General features: G+C 43.8%; 2 protein-coding genes across 4 annotated transcripts in view; one reads left to right on the forward strand and one right to left on the reverse strand.

Moving 5' to 3' along the window:
- Positions 1-959, forward strand: part of Cacna2d4 (calcium voltage-gated channel auxiliary subunit alpha2delta 4) — a 99,746-nt gene extending 98,787 nt beyond the window's left edge. For all 3 annotated transcript variants that reach the window (XM_051155221.1, XM_051155222.1, XM_051155223.1), the window contains 2 exons: positions 94-176; positions 848-959. In XM_051155221.1, the coding sequence (XP_051011178.1) occupies positions 94-176; positions 848-952 (188 nt within the window). In that variant the 3' untranslated portion in view covers positions 953-959. The remainder of the gene's footprint in view (positions 1-93; positions 177-847) is intronic.
- Positions 960-6,172: 5,213 nt separating this feature from the next.
- Adipor2 (adiponectin receptor 2) overlaps positions 6,173-27,644 on the reverse strand; it is a 49,127-nt gene continuing 27,655 nt past the window's right edge. Inside the window, exons 3-8 of the mRNA XM_051155225.1 lie at positions 17,229-17,348; positions 14,764-14,935; positions 10,805-10,991; positions 10,375-10,562; positions 8,711-8,904; positions 6,173-7,066 (exon numbers count right to left, since the gene is read on the reverse strand). Of these exons, the coding sequence (XP_051011182.1) occupies positions 6,938-7,066; positions 8,711-8,904; positions 10,375-10,562; positions 10,805-10,991; positions 14,764-14,935; positions 17,229-17,348 (990 nt within the window). The 3' untranslated portion in view covers positions 6,173-6,937. The remainder of the gene's footprint in view (positions 7,067-8,710; positions 8,905-10,374; positions 10,563-10,804; positions 10,992-14,763; positions 14,936-17,228; positions 17,349-27,644) is intronic.

The raw sequence follows: 27,644 nt of genomic DNA on the forward strand, positions 1-27,644 counted from the left end.
ACCTGCTCGCAGGGCCACAGACCTCCTCACAGATCTGGACCTCCAGGATCTATAGAACTGTGGAACGTTGTACCTTGACAGTGAGCTCTGCACATAATGCCTCTGTCAAGTGTGACAGGATGCGCTCCCAGAAGCCCCGGCGACGACCAGGCTCCTGCCATGCCTTCCATCCAGAGGTGCGGCCTGTGAACTAAGGGGCTTGGTCTTCAGAGCCCCCCCCCCCCAGTTTTGCCCTGTGTGTGACTGCTTGGCATATAAATGTTTCTGGACACAACCATATGTGTTCACCCTACTACAAGACCCTGCGTTTTGAATTTATGTAGTGTGATACACAAAATAGGCGGGGGGGGGGGGGGGGGGGCAGTAGCAAGCAAGCAAGGAAGTTCCGAGTCAGCTTGGGGTGGAAATGGGGGGAAGGTGAGAGGCCAAGGGAAGAAGACATAGAGGAAGGAAGAAAGGGGGAAAGAATGGAACAAGGGACCCAAGGGTATCTGGACCTGGGGCCCAGTAACTTTCCCCTTACATCCTCACTCCTGCTTCATGAAGTGGCTAGTGACCATAGTGATTGGTATTTATTAACCCCTGAGCTAGGGGCCTTACTACCCAGTCTCTGCTGGGTGTGGCTGCCACAAACTATCTCCCCTAAAGATGCTCCTAGAGATGAGGGCTGCCCCACACCTTTATGAGAGAAAGGCCCCAAAGACTATTGTGCTTAAAAAGAGGTTTCTCCTACTCTTTAAAACCTCATGTCTCCCAGGCTCTCGATGTGGCCACATTGTGCATTGCTGGCCCGTGGGTTGGGAGGGCTGCCTATCTCCTAATGCCCTTTGCCTCTCTGGCTTTACAGGAAAATGCTCAGGACTGTGGCGGTGCTTCACACGCTGTACCTTCAGTCCCTCTGCTCCCGCTATCCCTGTGGGCCTGGATGCTTCCACGCCAGCTTCTGTGGTGACCCCAGCCCGTCTCTTTCACAGAACTGGGGGTGGGGGAGGGAGCTTACAGAGACATTCTACAAAGTCATCATCTGATGAGGGCCCAGCTCACAGCAGTAAGGCGTCTTCTCGGTTTGAGTCCTGGGCTACTCGTCTCCGCCTCTTTGAGACTGCTGGAAGGATGCCCAAGGCTCTCCAGAGTACCAGCCACCCCAAATCTTCTACCCTCGGCTCTGTTTCAGGACTTCAACAAGAGCTCAAGTAGAGCAAGGACAGACGTTGGTTGCTCCTGGTTACCAAGGGTCGGAGCCAGCCAAAGCTGTTTCCCTGGCTGGTCTACTGCAAAGCTGAGTGCTGGGTGCTGGGATTGAGCAGTGGGGCCCAGGCAGAGGCTGCATCAAGAGCGTGCTTGCCACAAAACACAGGAGTCCTTGGGAAAGTCCTCTCACCCATCACAGACAGTGCAAGGGAGGACAGGCCGAAGGAAAGACAGGAAGACTCAGAAGGGAAGAAATGGAAAAGAAGCTGGACATAGCAGTGCACATTTGTCTGTTTTTTGAGACAGGGTTTCTCTGTGTATCCTTGGCTGTCCTGGACTCACTTTGTAGACCAAGCTGGCCTCGAACTCACAGCGATCTGCCTGCCTCTGCTTCCCGAGTGCTGGGATTAAAGGCGTGTGCCACCACTTATGCACTGTGGTGCACGTCTTTAATCCCACCACTTGGGAGGCAGAGACAGGCAGATCTCTGAGTTGGAGGCCAGCCTGGTCTACAGAGCAAGTTCTAGTCTGTAACACAGAGAAAACAATGCCTCAAAAAAAATTAAAAATAAATACAATTTTTCAAAAGAAATGGAAATAGGAACAGAATAGACATTAAATCCTGCAAAATATCATCAAACTGCTACTACTGAAGAACTCTAACCTTTTTACACTAATAATCTGGAGAGCGGAGAAGAGTATAAGGGAAAATCTGGGCGGAAAGGGAAGAGAGACACTTTGTAATTAAAATCTCAAAAAGGAAAAAAGAAAAAGCAATACTACTAGGATGAGCTCTGCAGCTGCTGCACTGGGCAACAGTGTGGCACTGGACAAATGTAGTCCAGAGGTGAGAAAAGCAGAGCCAGGCCGAGCTCCTCATGGACCTTACTAAGGTAGGGTGCCAGGCAAGGTCTCCAAAGCCCACGGTAGGCTTTTTATGGCCCGTGATCTACAAAAGAAAGCAGATTGCCTCTGGGGAAAGCCCCTGAGTTGGAAACAACATGTACCATCCTTGCCACAGTGCTGAACTAGGCACTACAATTTACGTGGCCTTTTTTGTCATGTGTGAGGCATGTTTGTGTGCTTGATTGTGCACAGACGTGGAGGTCATGGGATGGTGGCGGCAGTCTTCTTCAACCACTCCACCTTCTTTTTGTTTTGTTGAGACAGGATCTCTCATACACCCTGGGCCTTCTGTCACGGCTTCCCCAGGGCTGGGACTACACGAGTGCCCTGCTATTCCCCAACTGTTCCAAGAGTTTGGGAGTCTAGTTTGGGTCATCCTACTTCACTGGCTGAATCCTTCAAGACCCACACTTTACCTCCCTTAAATGAGGAAACTAAGCCCAGTGCTTAATGCCAGCACTTGGGAGGTAAAGGCAGGAAGATCTGAGTTATGAGGCCAGCCTGGTCTATAAAATGAACTCTAGACACCAAGAGCTACAAAAAGAAGCCTTGTCTTGAAAAACAAAAAGAAAAGGCGGGTGGTTGTGGTGGCAGATGTACATGTTTAATAGTAGCACGTAGGAGGCAAGAGGCAGGCGGTTCTCTGAGTTCGAGGCCAGCCTGGTCTAGAGTGAGTTCCAGGACAGCCAAGGCTACACAGAGAAATCCTGTCTTGAAAAAGAAGGGAGGAAGAAAAGGAGGGAGGGAGAGAAAGGAAAAGAAAAACTGCAGCGTGAGGAGGGAAACTTGCTCTGAATCTTAGCTTTGTGACTTTTGTATGTAATAAGCAATGCAGCTAGAGCTCCTAGCACTCAGGGTCTACTAACCATTCTCACCCTAGCACTCTGCTTCATAGCTCGGTAGTAGGGAAGGTCAGAGGTGCTGTCCAGCCCAGGTAAGGTACCAAGACATCACAGCTGTGCTTTCTCCTTCATGCCACCAAGTATTGTCAGGACCTGCAAGGTGTGTCTTTCCTGACTGCCACAACACCTGTGTTCCTTGCTTTGTCATTTGTGTTAGTCTCAAAATCAAGCATGGCAAGTCTCCCGGGGGTGGGGGGCAAGTCTTGGGTGGGGGACCTTGTCTTCCTCACCCAACCAGGCAGAGCACTTGGGGGCCAGTTTATTGTCTATTTTGACCACAGAAAATGAGTGCTAAGTGTAAGATGCTAGGCAGCTCCTGGCCATGAATCGTGCAGCTCTTGTGTCTGGCACTGCTGAGGGACTCCTAAGTTTTAGAACATCACCAGGGTAAGAAAGGCTTTTCTGATAAGCTGATGCTGTCTCTAGGAGAACAGGTGACTTCCAAGGTTTGCTTGCCAGTCAGAAAGAGGCCAGCAGGTGGTAGCCTGGTTTATGCTAAAGACCCAGCACCTTGACTTCAGAGGAGCAAAGTTGGCACCCCCACAACTCAATAAATGGAGTATGACATTCTGGCATCTTTATCTGTGTCACCTTCAAGAGCAAGAGCTCAAGGATGCTGCCAGGAATTCTCGGTACCAGGAATGTGCTGTTGAGCTTGCGTGTTTTAATAGAACCACCTCAAATAAAAGGCTTCAACACTATTTTGTGATGCTGCGTGAAGCTTTGGTTCAGGAAACATAGAAGTGGATATATCATGTAGTCAGAAAAGCAAGTATGGGGTAAGAGGGGCTCAAATACAAACAGAACAGAGTAAGGGTTTGGCAGAAGCCAAGCCAAGATCAAGGGCAGTTTCAGAAATTGTCAGGAAGACTGCAAAGGACAGACTTTATTTTTGGCAGGCGTGGGAGCGTATGGGACCAGGGAAGGAAACAAATCATATGCCATGACAGGACTAAGTAGGATGTGTACGTGCCTCTCAGTTCTCAGGACAGTGGGGCCAAAGGATGAGCAGGAGGGTGGCCAGGACTTGAGGCTGCAGCTTAACCCCTCCTCAATGGCTTCTGAGGGGCTGAGGCAACAAGTACTTAGGTCAGGGTTGGGGGAAGTATGAGATAAGCTTGTGTCTAGTAAGAAAAGAAATGCAATAAAGCAAAGCACCAAAGACAGCACTGTTCCTGGGTTGTAGCAATACCATCCAGAGGCATCTCAAGTGGAGTGCAGATGTCTCTGATAAAACACAGGGACCAAGTGCATGTGGTCAGGTTCCACTCAGCTCTCAGAACTTTATGGTTGCATTAACCAGGCATAAAGAAAGCTCACTTTAAAAAACCTCTGTGCACCCAAGCTGGCCTTTAATTCATGATCCTCCTCAAAGCAGGGAAGTTTCTAAAAATTCCTTAAACTTCCTGTCTAAATTAGGGTGTTAAGGATATCCCAAAGTGAAATAAAGTTTTAAAAAGGAAAAGGAAAAGCAGTAAAACCACAACAAAGTTCATCTTCTGTTTGGCTCTTTTTATTAGAGAAATTGAGAAGACAGCAAGTAGGGAAATCCCATGGTGAATGGAACTGTCACATGGATGCCTTTCTGGAACCCCAACCTTGTATGCTCCCCAAAGTGTGTTTTGTGACTTCAGCAACTTATAAAGGGGAGAGGGGAAATACTGAAAAAGGCCACTATTTAACGATGAAAGAATTAAAGTGTACAGGTTTCTAACCAGCCTAGGGCCAAAAAAAGAGAGAGAGAGAGAATGAAACATAAATGTGTGCGCAGAGCAAGCAAGCCTCAGACTGCTGAGAGTAAGGCATTCAGGTGCCAACCTGGAGAGTTCCCAGAGGCACCACAAGGTCAAGTGCACAAGGAGGCTGTTGGTAGTGAGCTGCGCAGACACACAGGGGCACACACATGCCCACACAGACACACCCAGAAGGGAAGTTGTTGGACGACACACTGGTGGTAGTGATTCTTTCCCTAAGAGTTTGTGCTATGTTGAACCAGATCCTCCCTGCTTTGGGAGGAGGGATGACTATACCCAAGGCCTCTACTCTGTAGGTGTCATGGGGAAGCAGCTCCCTCGTGCCCCAAAGTGCAAGCCCAGAGAGGATGGCTGGCTTCTGATATGTGCTGTTGCTACCACAAACCTAGGTGAGCTTCCTTCCAGATGGACACTGTCCTGCCCAACTGCTTCTTAAGGAATTAACACTGTTCTTAGTTCTGTTGTTTACCCAGAGTTTTCTGTTTGGCCTTCCCAGGGCAGTGGCCCTATCCACAATAGAAATACTCCTAAGTCCTTCTCAAGTTTTACAATGGACTCCTTCTTCCTGGATCCCCAGTGGCAGCTGGAGATTTGAAGGTAAAGGAAGGACAACAATGCCCGGGACCACGCTAGTGAGTAAGTAGGGCTGCCTCACATTCCCAAGCACCCCTTCTGAGACGCCTGAGGCCCCATGTTACCCTGCACGCTCCACCAGCCTCAGAATGGGATGCCTGTCTGACATCTTGGAGACTCAAGTGCTTGGTTTCTCACTTAGCCAAGATGAGAATTCTGTGAGCCAGACCCAACTCATGTACACTCTCTAAAGCCTCTAACAAGGTGTCCTAGGACAGAGGGATGATTTCCAACTTCCAGCAGCAATTCAAAACTGTGGGCTTAATTCTATCAGACTAGCTGCAGTTAACATGCCACTTCCTTTTAACTATGCACCACACTCTTGGCAAAGGGCCTGCAGCGAGTGCTGAAATGCCACAGTGGGCACTGCTGACGTCCTTAGTCAAGAGGAGCAGAAGAGGGCACACAGGAGTCTCACTAGTGGCTGGCTCCATGCTAGAAGCTCTGATGCCGGGAAGGCGGGGGGTGGCGGGGGCACAGGTTTTATTTCCAGGTGCAAGGACAGAGTTAGGGCAGTGAGTCTCAATAGAGAAAAGTTTGCAGAGTGGCTCAGGGCTCCAAATAAAGTCTGGGAAATGGCCACACCTCTATTCAGGATAGAACTACCACCAGTTTATCTGGAACACCAGAGAAGAACCAGACAAACCCTGTGCTGATGCTCCCAGCTCCTCTAGAGCCATTATGATAACCTATGCAGCTTCCACACTGCTTCCTTCTACTTCCTCCCCCTCTGAATGCCAAAGGCTCTCAGTCTTGAGAATGGCCAGGGCTGTACACTCTGCCCCAACAGGGTCCAAAAGTGTTATTGGCCTATGGAAGGCACCTTGGTGCACCAAGACATCGTGCATTCTGGGGCTACCACTTCATCCTCCTTCCATCACTTTGTGCAAAATTGAAACAGTGTGTGGTACTTGCATGTTTCATTCTTTAAAAAAGAGTCTCCCTCCCTACCCTGCCCCTATGTTTTAAATGTTTATATAAATTCTTATTTAAACAGGAAATTAGAAATCTTATTTACATTAATTTCTTTGTTCTCCCAAAGGAGTGCCTAAAATTGCACTCCCACCCCTTTACTGGATATAAATGTTCACCTAAATTGGTTTTGATTATTGTTTTAAGGAGCTCCACTGGCACAATCAGTTGGCGCATGGTACTCGTATGTATTACTGCTTTAAGGAGGGAAAGGGAGAAGAAAGAACCACCAACTAAACTGTTTCCCATCTTCTACAAATAAATACGATCACATCAGAAGCCAGTCTGTCAGGCAAGGGTCTTGGCAGAGCTGCCCTCACCCAGTAGATTCCGAAAGGAAGTCAGGGGATGAGCCATTTCTCCTTCTCTCCAAACTGATGCACTCCATCCTTTGAGGTATGATTTATTTTTGTTTTTCTCTTCTTAGTCTTGTACCCCATGGAGCCCTTGGGCCATCCTAAGGCCCAGGAGGCTGTCCAAGTTTGGGGCTTCTCTGGCACTGTCACTGGCAGCCAGTAAGGAGGCCTGTGGGAGCTGCAGGCCTGGTTCAGGGTCACAGTCCCTGACTCCTGGAGAGTATCACAGTGCATCCTCTTCAGTGCAGCCCCCACCAATCATGAAACGAAATTCCTGCAGGTTTGAGACGCCATGGAAGTGAACGAAGGCACCAGCAACCACAAAGATGTGGAACAGCTGATGAGAGTGAAACTGGAGAGAGAAAAGAAGCCGATTGTTACAAAGCCTGCTAAAGATACCTAGGAAGGAACACTGCTTCCCAGCTTGCATGCACTGACAGTGGAAATGCATGACAGAATTCAAATTCAAGATGGGTACAAGGAATATCCATTGTGGACCTCACATTTTCCTGAGTCTCTCCCAGAGAAATAGAGGTAGTGCCACTAACATAGTGAACTTGGGGACAAACTCCATACAGACCTTGCAATTAGGCCACCAAATTCCCAAGGACTTACTACTGACAACTAGCAGCAGGATATGATTTACTGATGGACACTTAGGAAATTACAACATTCTCTCATGGTCTCAAAATGAAAAGGCACAGTGGTACTTATCAAGACACTGATTTTACAAGTATAAATAAGAAGAAACGAAAGGTAAACTAGCTAACCCAAAGCTCAGAAGACTGAGTTCAGGACCATCTCCATTTACAGACAGCTAACCTAACTTTGAGAACATGGGCAGCCAACTCAGCATACACCTATGAGCAACAACGAGAAACAGAACCCTACAAACCAGAGTTCACCTTAAGAACATTCTAAATGTACACTGTTGAAAATATTCCAGCTCCTCTTTGGTTAGAAATGTCCATCTTTACTAGTTCCTCAGTTCTTTCCCCTCTCTCTTCCTTCACCTCTCGTCATCAGCCACAGTCTAGTTATTTCCCCTCCCTCCACCAGACACACACAGACTCAACTGCCTACAACATTGCTGGGTTTGAGTACCTAAAAGGATCTTAGGGCTAAGGGAGATGGCGCAAGAGGTAAAAGGACTTCTTACACAAGCCTGGCATCCTAAACTCAATCCCTGGAGCCACTGTAGCAGAAGAGAGCCAACTCCTGAAACGTGTCTTCTGACCTCCGCATGGGCTCAGTGGCATGCCCATTCTAACACACATATATCAAACACACACAATAACTAAAATAAATTAATAACTCACACACATTCTGCCTTAGTATTTTTGTTTTTTTGTTTTTTGTTTTTTTGTTGTTGTTGTTATTTGCTTTTTGTTTTTCAAGACAGTTACTCTGTGTAGCTCTGGCTATCCTGGAACTCACCCTGTAGATCAGGCTGGCCCAAACTCAGGAATTTGCCTGCCTTTGCCTCCCGAATGCTGGGATCAAAGGAATGTGAAAGCATAACTGATCTCAGCCTTCTCTTTTTTAAAAATGACCTCAGTAGAAGATTGAGTGAGAGTTAGGACAGAAAACAGAGACAGAATGACCAACAGTCACTGTACACGACAGTACAGCAAACAAGGTCACAGACAACACTAAAGCCTGCTTGATTCCACGTCTGTGTTTACCACTTAATGCCCACTTGATTTAGACAAGCTGTTGAGCCTTCCTAAGCCTTAGCTTCCTGATCTGTAAAGTGAAAACAAAGCCAAGCTCGGTCTAGCCTTGTGGGACTGACACTAGATGAAGTGATCCACGCACAGCACTAGAACTGTGTCAGACAGTCCATGCTCACTGTCCAGAGAAACCAGACGACAAGGGACAGAGCCATGACTGGAACACAAACCTCTTATGTTTCAAACTTCTGATTATGTCATTCCCACTGTGCCACTGGCCCACTAACAGGAACAGATACCTTACCACCATTGACCACACTTACCCAGATGTCACATTTGCCAGGAAAGAAGCGCTCAGGGATGCGGGCTGCATAGAGGGCAGCTCCTGTGATATAGAGGCTCGCCATGAGAATGAGCCAGCCTATCTGTCCTATGGTGGCAGCCTTCAGGAAACCTTCTGAGATGACATAGTGCAAGGTAGGGATGATCCCACTCAGGCCTAAGCCCACAAACACTCCTAAGACATCAGAAGAAAAAGACAACACACAATGAGAAAGACAACATAGTTGTATTTAGTTTGATCAACTTGAAACTTCAAAGTAGGCCATTCTTGTTTTAAAGAAAAAAAAAAGTCCTTCAAACTCTGAGACACCATTCAACCCACAAGACAGTGTAGCTATGCTCTACTTACAGATACAAGAATCCCCACGGTAAGCCAAGCTCTATAAGCAGCCTGACGGTCAGTTAGAAAGAACCACATTGCCAAGAGCTTTAGGAAAGAAAAAGCATGGAGGATGTGTTTAAACTTTCTTGAATGCTACCCACCCTTTTACAGACAGAATGCAACAGGCTGCCATTTGGTGAGCTTCCCCCCAGACTCTAGGACTTGCCCTAGCACCGTCAGTAAGCTGCCGACATGCCACAACATATATATGAATGCATACGGGATGCACACTCAGAAAACATCCACACCTAAACGAGAGGAGGAAATGCCACACTAACTACATGAAAGTTGGGAACTATGCAGCACCAAATAGAAGCGAATCCACCCCTCTACTGTCCTCCAAAGCACTGCTACACTCCATTCTTTTCCTTGGTATATGAACAAAGGCTGCTTAATGGTGCTTTTCAATCTCAAAGTCAAAGCCTCAGGACTTAACCTTCCAGTGTTTATAAATAGTAGGATGCTCAGCTCCACTCAGCAAAGATGGTCTTAGCTCATGTACTCAAACAGATTTAACACCACTGACCTAGTGAAGAACTATAGAGCCAGTGTTGGCTACTTATTTGCTCATGTAGACTTCTTTAAAAGGAGATCAGAATGCTACAATGTCATTAACATGAGGTTAGTTCTGTTTCTAGCATTCTATGTGCATGCAGATGAACCAGGCTTGAATTTTATAACAAAAAGAATTACTGCTTGGGCAGCACTGGGTGCTATGTTGGGGACAGAAAGCAGAAGACACAACTTCAGACACACAGAGTTCAGAAGGATTTGTCAGAATCATTCAGCACAGACATTCAGCTTTAAAATTAAAGGCAATGTTTTTCAAATTTCTGGTTCTGCATATGGCACAGTCAAATAAGACTGCCAGTGTCACAGGGCACTCAGTAGGCATTACCTAAATATCAAAGGTTATTGGAGCATCAGCAGCATGAACTCGGGCCTTATTTATCAAAGCAATTTAAATATAAAATACTAAATATGACAAAAGAATCAGTCACCAAAAAGTAAATTTAGCTGAAAAAATACAGAAGTCATTATACTGTGGTATTTCTTCAAATAAACAACATTGCCCAAAACATATATCTGCACCCATCTTATCACAGGCCCTCAACCCTGTGCTTTCTAATACTGACCACTGGGTTAAAAGTCCAACAACAAGCAGAGTGGTTACTCCATCTCTGAAGTGAAAAATCACAGCATCTGTTTGTAATAGTATACCTTAAATGACTGGAGATTAACTGCACGTTCACATGCACTTACCTGCTCTGACCCCCCGGTACTGAGGAGTGGCGAACATGTCCCACTGGGAGACGATAATGGCCGCAATGCCCAGCACACAGATGACAATCAGGTAGATGAAGCAAGGTTGTGGGTTACAGTAGAAAGAATAATAAAGCCAAGGAACAAAACTTCCCATGATCAGAAGAGCAATACCAGAGTAATCCAATCTAGGATTGAAATTTAAAAGAACTCCATTTAATGCTAAAAATTATCACCATTATAGGCTCCATTAATCCCCCATGACTTATGACATCAGTAACACTAAGAAACAAACCAGGCTGTCTGCATCAATTAAAGGAAGACGTTCCCATGTGGGAGCATCAAGAGTCCTGCCAGCTCTGCTGGAGGTTGTTCCTGCCCCACGGACCCGAAAACACAGCTCATGACAAGGACACCGTTGAGTACTTACTTAGAGAAGAGCCGCGAAACCCCTTCTGAGTGGCAGTAGACTGTATGGAAGAGCCATGAAAATGAAAGGCAGAGAATGGCTCCCAAGAAGAACAAGCCAAAGACCACTTTCTCTTGCAGTGGGGCCACAAAGGATATATTTGGGCGAAACATATAAAAGATCCCCAGGCACAGGAAGAATACACAACCTAGGAAAAGAATGCAAGAAATGGATAAAATGCACTCTTTGACAGGATGGTGTTTTACACCGTGTTTTAAATTTTTCCCAATAGCAATGATACCAGAATCATAAACTCTTTGAGAAAAAACTCACACCAGCAAAGTTTAACCAAGATTTTCATTTACTACCAATGCTGTAGGCGTGGTACGCTAGTTGAGGATGTGATGAGTACTTGCCAGCATGCACAAAGCTCTGGGTTCTATCCTTAGCACCATATAAACCAGGTAGGTGGTACACACCTTAATCCGCGCACTTGGGAGCTACAAACTCAAGGCCATCCTTAGCAACAGAGGCGTCTTAAGGTAGCCTCGGACAGATAAGACCCTGTCTTATAAAGAAAAAAGGAAAGGAAGAAGAGGAAGACAAAGAGGAAGACAAGGAAGAAAATAATTTCTCATTCATCTAAAGACCATGAAGCAAAACAAACAAACAAATAAATAAACCAAAGACTACAGTTGCCTCTTAGGATTTTAGCCTGAATGTCACTTGTACAATTTTGACGCATATGCTATAGGTGCTCTCCCTCTCGAAGCTCTATTTTACATTTGTTTACAGATGCTGAAGAACCCCGGGCTGCTTCTCTGGTCCTCACTAGCTGACCCAGTGAGAAACTCCATACCAAACCACTTGCTTTATTTGAGTGTAGTCCTGGCTGGCCTGGAGCTCACTGCATAGACCAAGGGGGCCTCAAACTCAGACATCTGACTGATTCTGTCTCCTGAGTGCTGAGATTAAAGGCGTGTTGCCATCATAAGAGGCTCATACCTAATTTTTGTTGTCTGGTTGTTTTTTTGGTTTTGTGGGGGTTGTTTCAAGGTTGAACTCAAGCCCTCATAACATGCTAGGCAAGAACTCACCACTAACCAGCCCTCCTTCTTACTTTCTGTACTGTAAAAAAGTTTTTTCTATTGTTATGTGTGTATGGGTGTTTTGCCTATATGTATGTCTGAGTACCGTGTGCATGCAGTGCCCAGAGAGGCCAGAAAAGACACTGGATTCCCTTGCTGGAGTCACAAACGGTTTCTCAGCTGCCATTTAGGTACTATGAATCCAACTTGGGTCCTCTGCAAAAACAGTAGGTACTCTTAATCACTGAACCATTTTTTTCTAGCCCCCTTTTTTTTGTATTTATTTTTAACAAATTAAGCAAGAGCAAAGTACATAAGTCATTTTACCATGCCAATTTTTGCACCTTTTTAGACACTTTGACTAAACTGCCCAGACACACTCTCACCTAGATAGGCCTTGAACTTATGGCCCTCCTGCCTCAGCCTCATTAGAGCTGTGCCACTAGGCCTGGCTTATACTCAGTTCTTAAACTAGTCTCCACAGTAAGACCCAAGTTCTTATTGCTTAGCAAAGGGCTAAGGCAGGCACAGACATAAGCTGGTAAGGGATTCTGTCTTAACATTTTAATTCATTCTAATCAAGTAATTTAAATTTTTAAAAAATCTGACTTAGATGCTACCAACAAACTTGGTTATTCTCTATTTGCTTCTCACTATACTAGCAGGAACTTGGAGACTAAACTGGCTGTAAGAAAGGCAAGTCAAGCCAGGAGGTGGTGCTGTGTACCTTTAATCCCAACACTTTAATCCCAGCTGGAGGTAGGTGGATCTCAGAGTTGGAGACCAGCCTGATCTACAGAGAAAATTCCAGGATAGCCAAGATTACAGGCTACATACACAAGAGAAACGATGTCTTGAAAATAAGCAAACAAACAAAAAAAGAAATGTGAGTCAAATGGAATACAGCTAGAAACTGGTCCATTCCCAAGTCTGTACAACCATCAGAAATAACTGCAAGCCATCTTCACTGTGCCAAACAGAGGCCTGTTACCTGTTGTCATCCAGTCTTCTCTATTCCCCCCAGCACTAGACAAACACTGGCCTACTTCTGTCCCCTACAAATCCGCCTTTCTGGATGTTTCTTATACATTGAATCATACAATTCTATAGCCTGCTGTATCTCTCCATTTAGTTAACTTAAGGATTTGCTCAACATGTTGTAACAAACACCATAATTCACTCTTCTTATAGCCAAACTTTTTTTTTTGAGACAAGGTTTCTCTGTGTAATAGCCCTGTAGAACAAACTCAGAGATCAGCCTGCCTCTGACTCCCAAGTGCTGGGATTAAAGGCATGCACCACCACATCCAGCCTGCCAAACACTTTTTTAAAAATCTTACTTCTATTTATTTGTTTTTGTGTATGCGTGCAAGTCAAAGAACAACTTGTAGGAGCCAACCTCCTCCTTCTCCCATTGTAGTCCTGGGGATTTAACTCAGGAGCTAAGATCTGGAGACAACAGCCTTTACCCACTGACTGTCTCACTGGCCCACAAACAATGTCTAATTGCATGGGTATTCCATATTTGGTTTATATATTCAGCAGTTGGTTATTTCTATAAATAATTTTGCTAAAACATTCACGTACGTCCTTTGTTGAAGACACAACAGAAGTAAAACTGCCAGTGACTCTGCTAAGTTTCTGACAAACTACCTACCACACTGTTTTCCATAGATGCTGACCCATTTTTCATTCCTATTAGCAGCACTAGCAACATTTCTCCATATCCCTGATCAAGACTTACTTTCTATTTTCGTGATCATAGCAATCCTGCAGGGAGTAAAATGGTGTCTCATTGCATTTCTCTTATATTTCTCTAAATGACTGATAAAAACATACCTTTTCCAAGTACATGTTTGTCATATATATACTTTTTTCCTCTATTGTAATGTCTATAGAGAAGCTTTACTGGCCCCCACAAAGGGTGGGTCCTTTATATTGTTGATTTGTACAAGTCCTATGGTAGACTAGATAGAATATGCTTTGCAAATGTTCTCTTGCTCTTTAAGTTATCTTTTTAACTTTATTGACAATATTCTATAACATACACATTTTTTAAATGTTGACAAAATCCAATTTACTCTTTCTTTGGCTGCATATACTTTAGGTATCAAGTCCAAGAAACCGTTACCTAACTCAGGTTACCAAGACTTACATCTGTATTTTTCCTTGTATGAGGCTGAGACTGAACTTGATTTGGTTTTGGTTTGAAGACAGAATCTTACTGCACAGCACAGGCTGACAATTCTGTCTCACTTCCCATGGGATTACAGACATGGGCTACCATGTCTCACCTCACTCTACTTCATTCTTCTGTATACGGCTGCCTCAGCTATACTGCCTCTTTTACCGAAAAGATTATCCTTTCTTCCCACTGTACTCTTTATTTAATTAAAAAAAATCATAAAGGAAAAATATTAATTTCATATTTTATTCACATCAACTGAATTTTAACTATAAATGATCTAAGTAATGACCGAAATAAAATCTGCTTACTTTCTAATACATTTCCTCTCACTGCTTATTAAAATGCTGTGTATTTTATACAGCAATTCTTCCCTTGACTTTGAGGCCACTGTCCAAAAACGTAGGAAGAAGGCAGGCATGAGGCACACACTGCTAACTGCAGGAGGCAGAAGGAGGAGCTGAAGTCCAAACTAGCTGGGATACACAGTGAGACGCATCTCAAAACAAAACTCTAGGAAAGAAAAGGTGAGTTGATTGTAATAAAGTCACAGCACAATGAGAAATCATCACTGAGAATCTGAGGGGAGGGAGGTACATTCTGTCATAGTTTTCAAGTGCTGTACTTACTCACAAAATACATGAAAATCAAAGAAACTAAAGAAAATCACTAATTCTATTATACCACTGACCACCAGCATTACATACCTAGGAGATGTGTCCAAATGTTGCCTGTCTCTGTGTGTATTCTGAAAATGCTCTTAAAACAGGCCCGGAAAGAAGGCATAGGAGGTCGGTGTCCGTGGAGAAGGAAATCATTATCCTTAAGCCAATCTGGCAGCACATCGTGAGGGATCACTCGCCATCGACCTTCCCACACCTAGTACCCATTGAGGAATGTTATCAAAGAGATTTGTGACTCTGGTTATCATTTAGCAACACTGTTCCAAACAGCTTTTACCATAACATCTTATGGTGTGTAAAATAAAACAGACAGACAAAAAGTGAATTTTAAATGGTAGGCTTTGTTACGAACAAGCAGGCATAAACAAATACACCAAATCACTCCTTAAAAGACCTTTCTTTAATCCAGCTAAAGGAACGAGGAGTTCAAAGTCCCAGCTACACAGGCCTTGATCATGACAACACATGTTACCTCATAAAAATCAGTCATTAAATATGACCATTTAATGCTCTTGTTTAAACAAAAAAATTATAGAATCGGTTTTGTGTCTTTTTCTAAAAAGTCTCCCTTCCTTTTTCTGCTACAAGAAAACAGAATGTGTTAAATTGAAAAGGCACAGCAGTTAGGAAATTTGAGGTCTGTTATTAACTAGTATGAGCTCAGTCAGTTACAAAAGCCTCCCAGGCTTAGTCTCCTCGCCTATAAAACGAGGACAGCGGTGAAAACCTAATGACACACAGACCTCACATGAATTTACATTGCTAACATCGCCCCTGAGTTGAATGTACCTTTTATTTATTTTTTAAAATCTCCCTGGCAAAAAGAACTTAAACATGTATTTACACACACATATGTGAACACAAGGGTGGGGGAGGGAGGAAGATTTGTACTGTCTCGAGATCATACCTAGTTGTGACAGTTGATTAGGGTTTTTTTTGTTTGTTTGGTTGGTTGGTTTTTTTGGTTTTGTTTTGTTTCTTTCTTTCTTTTTGTTTTTCAAGACAGGGTTTCTCTGTGTACCAGCTCTGGCTGTCCTGGAACTCACTCTGTAGTCCAGGCTCGCCTCGAACTCACAGAGATCCACCTGCCTCTGCCTCCCAAGTGCTGGGATTAAAGGCGTGAGCCACCACCGCCCGGCAACAGTTGGTTAGTTTTGTTACCTTGATAGAATCTAGAATCACCAAGAAGAGACTTATTGAGAGATTAGCTTAGCCCATGGGCATGTTTGTGGAGAATTATCTCAGTTTCATTAACCAAGCTGATTACATAACTTGATTACATTAATTGAGAAGGCCCATCCACTGTGGGAAGCATCATTCCCTTGGTATGGGTCCTGAACTGTTTAAGGATAGAAAACACAAGCTGCGCCCAGACATGCATGCATTCATTCTCTCTGTTCTTGACCATGGGTGTGACTGTTTCAAGTGCCAGATGTCATGGCTCCTCCAATTAATGAAAAACTCTAATCTAGAGTTATGAGCTAAAATAAAACCCTTTCTCTCCTATGTTGTTTTGTTTTGGTCAGCTTATTTCATCACAGAAAAAGAAATGGGAGAACAGAAACTGGTCCCAGAAGTGGGATCACTGCCGTGATGAACCTGCCTACATTATTCTTGCTCCATTTGAGTTAGTTTTTGTATGTTTTTACTGGAATGTGAAAGAGTTTAGAACTGCAAGCTAGAAAAGCCACTGAATGCTGTAGAGAAACTGAGTTGTCCTTGTGGGAACTTGGAAGAATGCTGAGAGAAATACAGAGTAGGCTCGGCTTGTGAGCTCTCAGCAGGGAACAAAGATTCTACCGAGAACTTGCATGGGGGCCATTAATGGAATATTTGGCCAAGAATCTGGCTTCATTCTGCCCAGGTCCTGAGAACCTAAGTGAAGTTGATTTCCTTACAACAATAAACTATAACTTAGAATTATGGGCTAAAATGAAATCATCCTCCCTTAGGATGCTTTTTGTTAGGGTATTTCATAACAGCAACATGAGACAAAACTAGGAACTTGTTTATATGACTAAAAAGACTACCGGCCTCTTGTTTTTCAACAAGTGACTTCAATTCTAGCTACCATTTAAAAATGAAAAATCTAAATGTGCCTGAAATTTCTGAAGTTTCAACCTCAACAACTTTATTACCCATAAATCTCCAGAAATAACAACCACACTGTCCATATTAAACAGCAGAACAGATTTGGGCATGACTTTTTAATAGCTCTAGCACAATCACTCCAAATTGTTTCATCCTGTCTTATCTAATCTCCATTTACTGTTCTAATCTGTATCAGGAGAGATTTATATCCCAATTGGACATTCTGGATAACTTTATCAATACATTTTACAAGGTTAAGTCAGGAGACTTCTTTGTCCTCATCTTACCATGGATTTCCCCCCTAAGCAGCACAATAAGCCACCTCTTTCAATGTCTGTTTGGGAAAAGCTAAATAGATACCATGAAAATCAGTAAGAAACTTACATTAAGAATCTTACCTTACAAACAAACTCTTCCATTCTTTCCATGGCATGATGGGCTTGTAGGAGAGGAGACATGCCCATAAACCCTTCATCTTCCTGGAGATTGTCATCCTTACACTCGAGTTCCTCAGAGCTCTGCAAAGATACCACAGCAACAGTCAAGGATGGGACCAATCAACATGCTTTCCTCGCAAATGTAAAGGTTTGAAAGTCAAGCCTCAACATTATAGTAGACAGTAAGTTCACTGTAAACCTATTAGTATTAGAAACTAAGTTAGGCATGATAGTGTACCCCTCTAATCCCAGGAGGCAGCAGATCTCTATGAGTTTCAGGCCAGACAGGGCTACATAGTAAGACCAGATTTGTCTCAAAGAAAGAAACCAAACCAAACCCAAAATAAGACAAAACAAATACAAACATGTCAAAAACACACTCCTCAACTCTGACGGATAAACAGCTGCCTGCTCTAACAGCATCCATGTTCACTTCACAGTCTGTTCCTCAAAGAGCTTTATTATTAGTTTTTATTTTACTCCCATGGGCCAGTAATAGTCGGATGACCTAAATTTGATCCCTGAAACCCAAATAATGGTAGATGGAGAGAATCAAACTCCACAAGGTAATCTGCTGATCTCCACATGTGTACCCTGGCACATGTGTCCCCACCCCGATGAATCATGCACTTACACAAAGATAACTTCAAATCACCTTTGACAAAGTTCAACATCCCTTTGTGATAAAGGCCAAACAAAACAAAACTAGTACCTGAGGCAGGATAATTATAATTAGTCCCTAGCTTAAAGAGAGGTGGGGGAAAGAAGAGAAAGGGAGAGACAGAGGGAGGGAAGAGAAGGAGGAAGAAGAAGAGGAAGAGCAGGAGAAGAAGAGGAGGAGAAGGAGGAAAAGGGGGAGGAGGAGGAGAAGGAAGAAGAAGAAGAAGATGACGACGACTATTTCTACTTCCAGACCTCAATTAGAAGCTCAGGAAACAGCTTAATCAAGACCAACCTGGGCTGCATGAGACCCTGTCTCAAAGCAAGCACAAACCAAAAAAGCAATCAAACAAAAAGAAACCATACAATTAAAATTATGAGGAAAGGAAAACATATGCTATGATCTTCATCTAACAGAAATATTCTGAGTATGTAGCTCTGAAGTTTCAAGCAACACAAAAACAAAAGCGAAGGTGAAGGAGAGAGAAAGTTAAAGTTCCAATGGATCATGCCTACAATCCCAGCATACGAGAGGCTGAGGAAAGATTTCAAGTCCCAGGCCAGCTGGGGCTACACTGTGAGACCCTGTTTCAAAACCCAAACACACCCACACCCACACACCCCTACACACACACCAAATGGTTCCAACCTCAATGAGCAAGAGGAGTTGAAAATGGATCAGCAGGAGAAGTGGAGGCATCTTGTGCAGATGTCAATTCTTTCGAGGAATTTCACAGCAGAATAGAATACAGCTAAATAGGGGTCATTACTTCCGAGCTGAGAAGGGCAGAAGATAGGGGCTTACAGGAGTGAATAATGCACACTCTCCCCTAGAAGGCCTGGGAACGCAATCTGAATTCATTGGAGACTAGCTTTCCTTTTTCTTTTCTCTCCCCACACCCCAGTATTTTGTTGTTGTTGTTTGTTTGTTTTTTATGACAGAATCTCATTATGTAGCCTTGGCTGTCCTGGAACTATAAAGACCAGGCTGGTCTCAAACTCACAGAGTTTCTGCCTCTGCCTCCTAAATTCTGGGATTAAAGGTGTTGGCCACTAGGCCTGACTGGAGCTTTCCAAAGAGGATGAGTTTAGCCTTTCTACTACTATTAACAGCAAAGATAATAGAAATGGTGAAAGTATGTTTATGGAACTGGAAGGAAAGAAGCAGAGGTCTTGGCTGGTGATTTCTGTACCTTCATTTTAAATCAGATATGGAAAATGCATAGAGACAGATGCTTGAGCAGAATGAAAAAGGTTTAAATGAGAAATAGCGTTCATAGGCTCCAGCACATAAGCATCTGGTCCCTCACTGGTGAATTCTGGGAGGTTTAAGGGCTACAGCCTTGCTGTAGGAAGTGAGTCACTAAGGATGGGCTCTGAGAGTTAAAGCCCCGTACTCTCGCACACTCGCAGCACCCTGGTCCTGCCACCACGCCTGATACTCACTGCCATGCTTCCCTTCATGGAACTGGAAGCACAAATTAGCTTTCTTCTGTAAGCTGCTTTGGTCATGGTATTTTATCACAGCAACAGAAAAGTAATTGATACAGATAATGAAACCACTGGTGAATACAATGACAGTTTCTCCCAAATCTAGACATTTGGGACCCTGGAACACAGGCAGACCGAAGGGGCAGATTCAGAGAATAATGGACTAGAGCCCTGGCTGGATCTTCAGAACAGGCTCCTAAGCCCTCAAATCCTTCCTCTAAAAAAATAATTATCTTAGGTATATGAGTGTTTGTCTGCATGTATGAATGTGCACCATATGCATGCCTACTGCCAGCCAAGGCCAGGTTTTCAATCCCCTGGGAATGGAGTTACACACCATTTGTAAATCACCATGTGGATGCTGGGAAGTGAGCTCAGATCCTCTGCAAGAGTAAGTGTTCTTAACCACTGAGCCAACTCTGCAACCCCACCAAAATCCATCCTCATAAACCATGGTCTGTGTATTTATTTCCTTCTCTTGATTTACATGTACTGACTGGCAGAGCCCAGAAAGACTGGCAGGTGGCACAACAAATAGGGTAGCTCCCTGACAGATTCCAAGGCAGTTGGCAGAGCAGCAGTTGGCAGCAGGAGGTTCCCAGTACAGGAACAGGTTTCTACAAGAGACTAAGGCACTCAGCTGTGGCCCCAGCAGCAGCACAATCTATCTGCTAACCAGCTGGTTTAGAAGTAAGTCTTTTAAGCAAAAATTGGATCTTAATTTTCTAATTTATAAACCAGTAATAACTGTGCCCAGGTTACAAGGTTAGTCTAAGGACTGAGTGCACACCTGCTCTGTCCATCGGAAAGTGCTCAGTGAAGTGTCCTCTCTCCCTGATCATCCAGCGCGCTTAGCAAGGCCATCAGCTAGTCTGGTGCCCACCTCCCACCTCTTCTGCTGCCCCTGCATGAACTGCTCCAGTGTCACTTAAGGAGCAATAACGTTCACATAGTACATCTATTAAAAATGTTTTCTTCAATTATTTTTTTAAAGACAGTCTCATCACACTATAGCTCAAGATATCCTGGAGCTATTTAGCCCAGGCTGGCTTCAAACTTGCTGCACTCCCTCTGGCCCTAATTTTTCTCTCTTGAAGTAAGAAAGTATTTTCCTGGAACCCACAGTTATGAGATTTTTAATTGTAAATTTTAAAAGAGATTGGAAATTTTAAAGGGACAAAAATTTTAATATGTTTGAATTTGTAAGACTACGGAATTTTTAAAGTTATTTAGATGTGGGAGATGAATAAGAAGTTGTGGTTTGCCAGGCGTGGTGGCACACGCCTGTAATCCCAGCATTCAGGGAGGCAGAGGCAGGCAGATTTCCGTGAGGTCGAGGCCAGCCTCATCTACAAACGGAGTCCAGGACAGCCAAGGCTACACAAGAAACCCTATCTCAAAAACCAAACAAAAACAAAAATTGTGGCTTAATAGTGATGTGTTTGTGTGTCAAGTTGACAAAAGGTCAGTTGTGTTGGCTGGTTTTGTGTGTCAACTTGATACACGCCATCGTCATCACAAAGAAAGGGGCCTCAGTTGAGGAAATGCCTACGAGAGATCCAGCTGTAAGGCATTTTCTCAATTAGTGATCAACAAGGGAGGGCCCAACCCACTGTGGGTGGTCCATTCCTGAGCTGGGTCCCAGGTTCTACAAAAAGTTAGCCTAAGCAAGCTATGGGAAGCAAGCCAGTAAACAGCACCCCCATGGCCTCTGCATCAGCTCCTGCCTCCAGGTTCCAGCCCTGTTTGAGTTCCTGTCCTAAATTCCTCCAATGATGGACTGTGATCTGGAAGTGTAAGCCAAATAAACCCTTTCCTTCCCCAACTTGTTTTTTTGTCATGATTGTTTCATCGAAGTAATAGAAACCCTGACTAAGAAACCAACCAAGACTACACAGTAAGACTCTGCTTGGAAAGAAAACAAGCAAGCAAACCATGTAAGAATACATGAGAAGCTGGGTGTGGTGATGCACACCTTTAATCCCAGCACTTGGGAGGCAGAGGCAGACGGATCTGTGAGTTCGAGGCCAGTCTGGTCTACAAAGTGAGTCCAGGACAGCCAAGGCTACACAGAGGAACCCTGTCTCAAAAAAACAAAAAGATGAGAAATGGCTCAGTGGTTAAGAACACTTGCTGTTCTTGAGAACAAAAATTGAATTCCTGGCATGCCCATGGCAGCTCACAACCATCTGTAATTCTAGTTCCACGGAATGTAACACCTTCTTCTGGCCTCCTTGGGAACCAAGAACACATCTGGCACACAGGCATACATACAGACAAAACATCCATGCACAAAAATAAAAAATATAAAGAATATGATAGACTAGGGGATAATGGTATAAAACTGGTTCCAAAATTCAAGAGGATGAGAGGCAGAAAAATGAGAGTTCAAGGCCAGACTGAAATATTCAGTGAGACCCTGTTGTCAAAAATAAAAAAGGGAGAATACTTAACTGCAAGTGTGAGGTTTCTCTCAAATGCATACATGCAGACACTACACACCCCACACTACATACACATACATGTGTAAAAGAGGACAACCACAATTAATCAAAATAAAAAAGCTTCAAAGAAGATTAAAGAATAGTTTAGTTTTCTATAGAGATCATGTATCTAGCCCACCAGCATGAGGACCCCTGAATGGGCAGTGTTATCACTAGAAAGTCAGGCTGCCAGTTTTACCCTAAAGAGTTGCAGATGGAAGAGAAGTCATGTGCACTATGTACTCCCTAACAAGGAAGACGAAGGAATACTTAGAAATGTTCATGGCAAAGGTATACAGACGTTCTCTCATGAAACCTGAACTTGTCAGAAAAACTGAGAAACAATACATTAACTTTTTTCCCCTAGGTACTGATGAACGAACCCAGAACATTACGCTCACTAGACCATAAGATGACTAGAAATAGCCAAAGACAATGAGAATTTCTAATGTCACTTGTTCCTTCCATTCTTCATTTATCAATTATAATTATGTCCATGTCAACAGTAATACTCCATGCTGGATGATATGGGCTGCGTAAACATGAAGGCTACACTTCATAACCTAACAGGAAGAGATGAGATCTCACCTCTGATTTTAATTTGGAGGGGTTGTTTGGTACCAGAGATGACCTCTGCTTTAGATTGAAGCAGAGAAGCAGGAAAATACATGACAGAAAGCAACGCTGCTTGTGTGAGGGAGCTGCACAGTCAGGAAAAAAACTGTTGAGATCTGAAACAGGCTTCTTGGATGGGTGTAGTATACTCGGCAACTGCTCACTTTCTGATCTTGACTTCCTTTTCACTAGTTTTGTGGGGGGGGCGGGGGGTGGGGAATATGATTACGAATGAGAATGTGAGCGACTGTATGCATGTGACAGCACACATGTAAAAAAAAAGCTGTAGATGTTGGAAGGTCCTCACCTTCCACATTAAGACAGTATCTTTTTGCTGTTTACCACTATGTAGGCCAGGCTATCTTACCTGCACACTTCCAAGGAATCACCCATCCTTGCCTGGCATATCCCAGAAGTGCTGGGACTACAGACACTCCTGCTACATTTGCCTTTTTTTGTGGGTTCAGGGGACTCAAAATTGGGTCCTAAGGTTTATGTGGCAAGCATTTAACTCACTAAGCCATCTCTACAGCTCCTGACCCTGACTTGTAGCTTTGCTTTCCTTTCTAGGTGTTGTCAAAGTATCTGGCCTTTTCCCAAGAAAGAGGAGAACATGACACTAGTGGTGCCAGTTGCAATGATCCCTGTGCTGTACGCAGTGGCAAGAGAAAAATCTGGCTACTACATCGGGCGGATACTATGGTTTGGCCTCATCTACATATACAGCTTAGTGATGAGTGTGGTCCACATGCCCTGGTACAACATCCATGAAGAGTTTAACTGCCATGGAAATATCACCTACCCTTGTCTTATGGAATGTTTTGAACAACTGTTTAGCATTCCTATCACAGCAATGTGGTACTATTTCTACTTCATCTTCATAGCCTTCTTCCTCATGGAATTCTTAATGGCTCAGATTCGGCATAGGCACTCCAAGGTAAAGGTAAAGTCCATGCAGGAAACAGAGAACACTGAGGAAATGGAAAGGGGCTCCATGGAGGCAATCAGGAAGCCATGCCCCTCCCAGAAGATATCCTTCTACCAAGAAAAGAAGCTGTTATACTTGTATCTCCTCCACTTTGCCCTGCAGGTCAGCATCCAGGTTGTGTTTTTATACCTACTTGCATTCAAACACCTGCCCAAGGTGAGTCACAGCAGCACTCACTGTAGCACCAACAGCTGCTCTACCCCCGTTCACTGCATAATCAGGAATACCGCTGCCAAGAGGATGACCATCTATACCCTCATCACCATGTCCATCGTGATCATCCTCTTTGGCACAAGTCACTTCACATAGAGCATCCACCACTATCTACTGGCTCCTCGCTCAACTTCCAAGACTCGAATCTACTGACATTTGTAAGAGTCAGCATACTTACTAAAGTTCTTCTCCTACACACAAAGAGGCTTGTGTTCCTCTGAATTTTGTTGTTTCAGGAAGAACCTTTTTCTTCTTTGATTTTTAAAGAAATAAGCATTTACCAACACTGGTGGCACACACCCTTAATCACAGTACTGGAGAGAGACAGGTAGAATTCAAGACCAGTCTGGCCTACATGGTGAGAGTTCCAGGCTAGCCAGGGCTACATAGTGAGAGCCTATCTTAAAAATAAAACATAAATAAAGATTTTAAAAATTCACTATTCTTTTTTATCTCTAGTGTAGGGCTGGGGTTAGCTGACTTTGAGAGGATAAGAACATATGACTGTCAGGCCTTGGTACACAGAGCAGCTTGTCTCCTCAGCAGTCACCTGCCAGGTGGCTTCAGCTCCTTTTCCTGAAGCATTGGGAGACAAGTAGCTAGTAAAGGCCAGTCAGCAAAGAAGCCACGTAAGCCGAGGTCTGTCACCTCACAGACCTTCGTTCCACAGGAGCCTTCAGGCACCAGCTGCTCAGTGGGGTCAACCTGCCTGTGTTTAAGCTCAACTGTAGCTGAAAGCAGAACTGACTTGTGCTTTCTGGTCTCGGGGAAGAGGAGATTAAGGCCAACCAATGGTGGCACCTTGCCAAGGTGTGGTCACACCCTTCTCAGGTCAAGGTGACATCACCTTCCTCTCCAGTCCAAGATGAAGGGTCCTGGACGCTAGCTCCCACCAAGGTGTGCACAGCCCAGGGTGATCCTCTAGGAAACAAGTGAAGTGTGGACAGAGAAGGCCGGACAGACCTCTACTCATCCGTAAGCAAGAAACAGAGGATGTCAAGTTCACTAATAGACAAAGGCTCGCCGTCATTGCCCAATACAAACAGGGCTAGAGTGGGCACCTGTTGCCAGGAGAGACTGCAGTAGAAAGATCTGGGGGAAAAGCAGGAACATGGAGGTGGCCCTGGGAGCCGGTTGGGTATGAGGTGATGTGGAAAGCCAGGAGCACGCTCCCCTGGCAGCTCCTGCCACAGACTTGAGGAAGGGTGTGTAACAGTCTCCATAGCATCATCTCCTCTAACACAGCCGACCGCGCTGCCCTGTGGCGACTTTCCCACAGGGACATGTTCACTCAGTCAGGGTGAGCCAATACTGGACAGAGATGGCTTTGATAATCTCAGAGAGCAAACACTAGAGAGAGAGGCCAGTAAAGAGCAGAAGAAGAGGCTAAACAGTGCCTCAGGATCCACAAGCTGCTCAAGCCCAGAATCAGGTCAGAGGAATCTTCTCAAGGGCCACCCTTCTACTTGCCAGCCAGACTAAAGCAAAGGAAAAGTGAGAATGAAACCTGTGTAGAAATATCTGAGAATAGTGGCCAAGCAACATAACCTATGACTGATTAAACTGGTATTCTAAATCACTGCCTGTTTTTATTAAGAAACAAGGTGTAAGAAGGACGCACTCCTGGCTTACAGAAGTGATTTAAACAACAGGGAGAGCTGAAGTGTAGCTAAGTGGTACAGCACTTGCCTAGCATGTACAAAGCCCCAGGGCTGACCCACAGCATCCTAAAACTAAACCAATCAAACAAAAAGTGGGGTGTTACTTTTTCTATTTAGGATATATTAAGTATATTATAAAAACCCAACTTTGATCAGTGCCTCTACATTGATTCTTCTTCTTGTACCATGAATTGTTTTTATTACTGTTTGGTTAAAAAAAACAAAAACAAAAAAACAGAAAATATTTTGTTCATTTATTTTCTTGTATATGCATGCATACAGTTAGTACATGAGACCCACCCTCACAAACCAAAAACTTTTTCAAATTAAAATAATTTAACAAAATAAATTAAAATAATTTAGGCTTACATATATATGAATATGTAAAACTAATTTCATCAAATTAAGTATAGTTTTTTTTTTAGTCTTTTTGAGACAGGGTCTCACTATGTATTCTTGAGTGGCCTGGAACTTGCTATGTAGATCAGGCTAACCTAGAACAAGAGAATTGCCTGCCTCTGCCTCCTGAGTGCTAGATTAAAGGCATGCTCTACCACATCCAGTTTAACTATGCTTTTAGTTTAGTTTAAATGTGTATTGCTATACATATGCACATTAATGTTTTTCTAGGTTGCTGTTTAATATTTTTTGTTTTGCAATTTAGATGGGGTCTCACTAATAGACCCCATGGCACAGACCTCACGATGTAGGACAGCCTGTAATGTTTCCTAATGGCCAGATTAAATTCCTACTTATTGAGGAGCACAAGCCAGCAGTCTGAGACACAATAGAGCACCACATCACTGAATAAACAAAGTTCCGCTGTGAACATCTGTAACACTGACTGTGTGATAGATGCTCTTCACAAACACTTTTGCTACCATGACACAACTCCTAAGTCTGACCCTTTCCTCTGAGAAGTTAAGTAAAACACTAAATCTACCTTCTGTCCTCAGGATTCCACTGACCCCAAGATATGCGCTGGTGACAAACAATTTGAGAACTTTTACATACAAAGAGAATTTCTCCAAAATATCACTGATAATGTTATAACTAAAAATTGGCTAGTTTAGAAAAACTAGTGGATTTAAAAAAAAAAAAAAAAGCTTCTGGTGCTGGGGGAAAATGATGGCCCAACAGTTAAGAGTGCCTGATGCTCTTCCAAAGGACCTGGGTCCAGGTCCCAGCACCCACATAGTCTTAGAACAGTTGATAGAACCAGTGTCAGGGGCCTACCACCCTCTTCTGGTCTCCAAAGCTTCCAGGCACTGAGTGCACTTACATACATGCAGGTGAAACATTTGTAAGCACAAAAATGAATAATCTTTAAAAACATTTATATCAAGCTGGCATGGTGGCACATGCCTTTAATCCCAGCACTTGGTAGGCAGAGACAGGCGAATCTCTGTGAGTTCGAAGCCAGCCTGGTCTAAAAGTGAGTCCAGGACAGCCAGGGTGACACAGAGAAACCCTCTCTCAAAAAATCAAAAAACAAAAAAACAAAAACAAAACAAAGTTTTATCTTAAACAAGATAAAACAGTGACTATGATTTTAAGCAGAAAGGTGCAACTATGAAATCAAGTACTATCTGAGCTTAATAAGGAACCAAATGCTGACAGGTGGTACAAGCCTTTGATCCCAGCACTGAAAGGCAGAGGCAGCTAGATCTGGTCTACAGACCAAGTTCCACAACAGCCAGAGCTACATAAAGGAACCCTGCCTCCTCAAGAAAAAAACAAAAAGCAAAAAAGAAACCAAGAGTTTTGGATTGGAGAGATAGCTCAACAGTTATAAGAACTTGCTACACAATCAGGAGGACCAGAGTCCCTACACACAAGCCTTTATTTATTTTTTGGGGGTGGGGGGGGCTTTTTAAGACAAGGTTTCTCTTATAGCCCTGGCTGTCCTGGACTCATTTTGTAGACATGGCTGGCCTTGAACTCACAGAGATCTGAATGCCTCTTCCTCCTAAGTGCTGGGACTAATGGTGTGCACTACCACACCCAATCCCACACAAACCATTTTTTAAAAAGAACCCTCAAGTTTTTCTGGGAGTATAGCAGTTACCTAGCACATATGAGGTCCTGGGTCTGATCTTCAATGACCCACCCCCCAAAATACCCAAGTCACTGTGGATAAAAACAGAAACAACAGGGCTGGTAAAACAGCTCAATAGGTAAAGTTGCTTGCTGTCAAGTATGAAGGCCTATCTTTAACTCTGAGATCTACAAGGTAGGAGAATACCAACTCCCAAAAGCTATCTTC

Source organism: Acomys russatus, chromosome 13, assembly GCF_903995435.1.
Source record: "Acomys russatus chromosome 13, mAcoRus1.1, whole genome shotgun sequence".
Taxonomy (NCBI): Eukaryota; Metazoa; Chordata; class Mammalia; order Rodentia; family Muridae; genus Acomys; species Acomys russatus.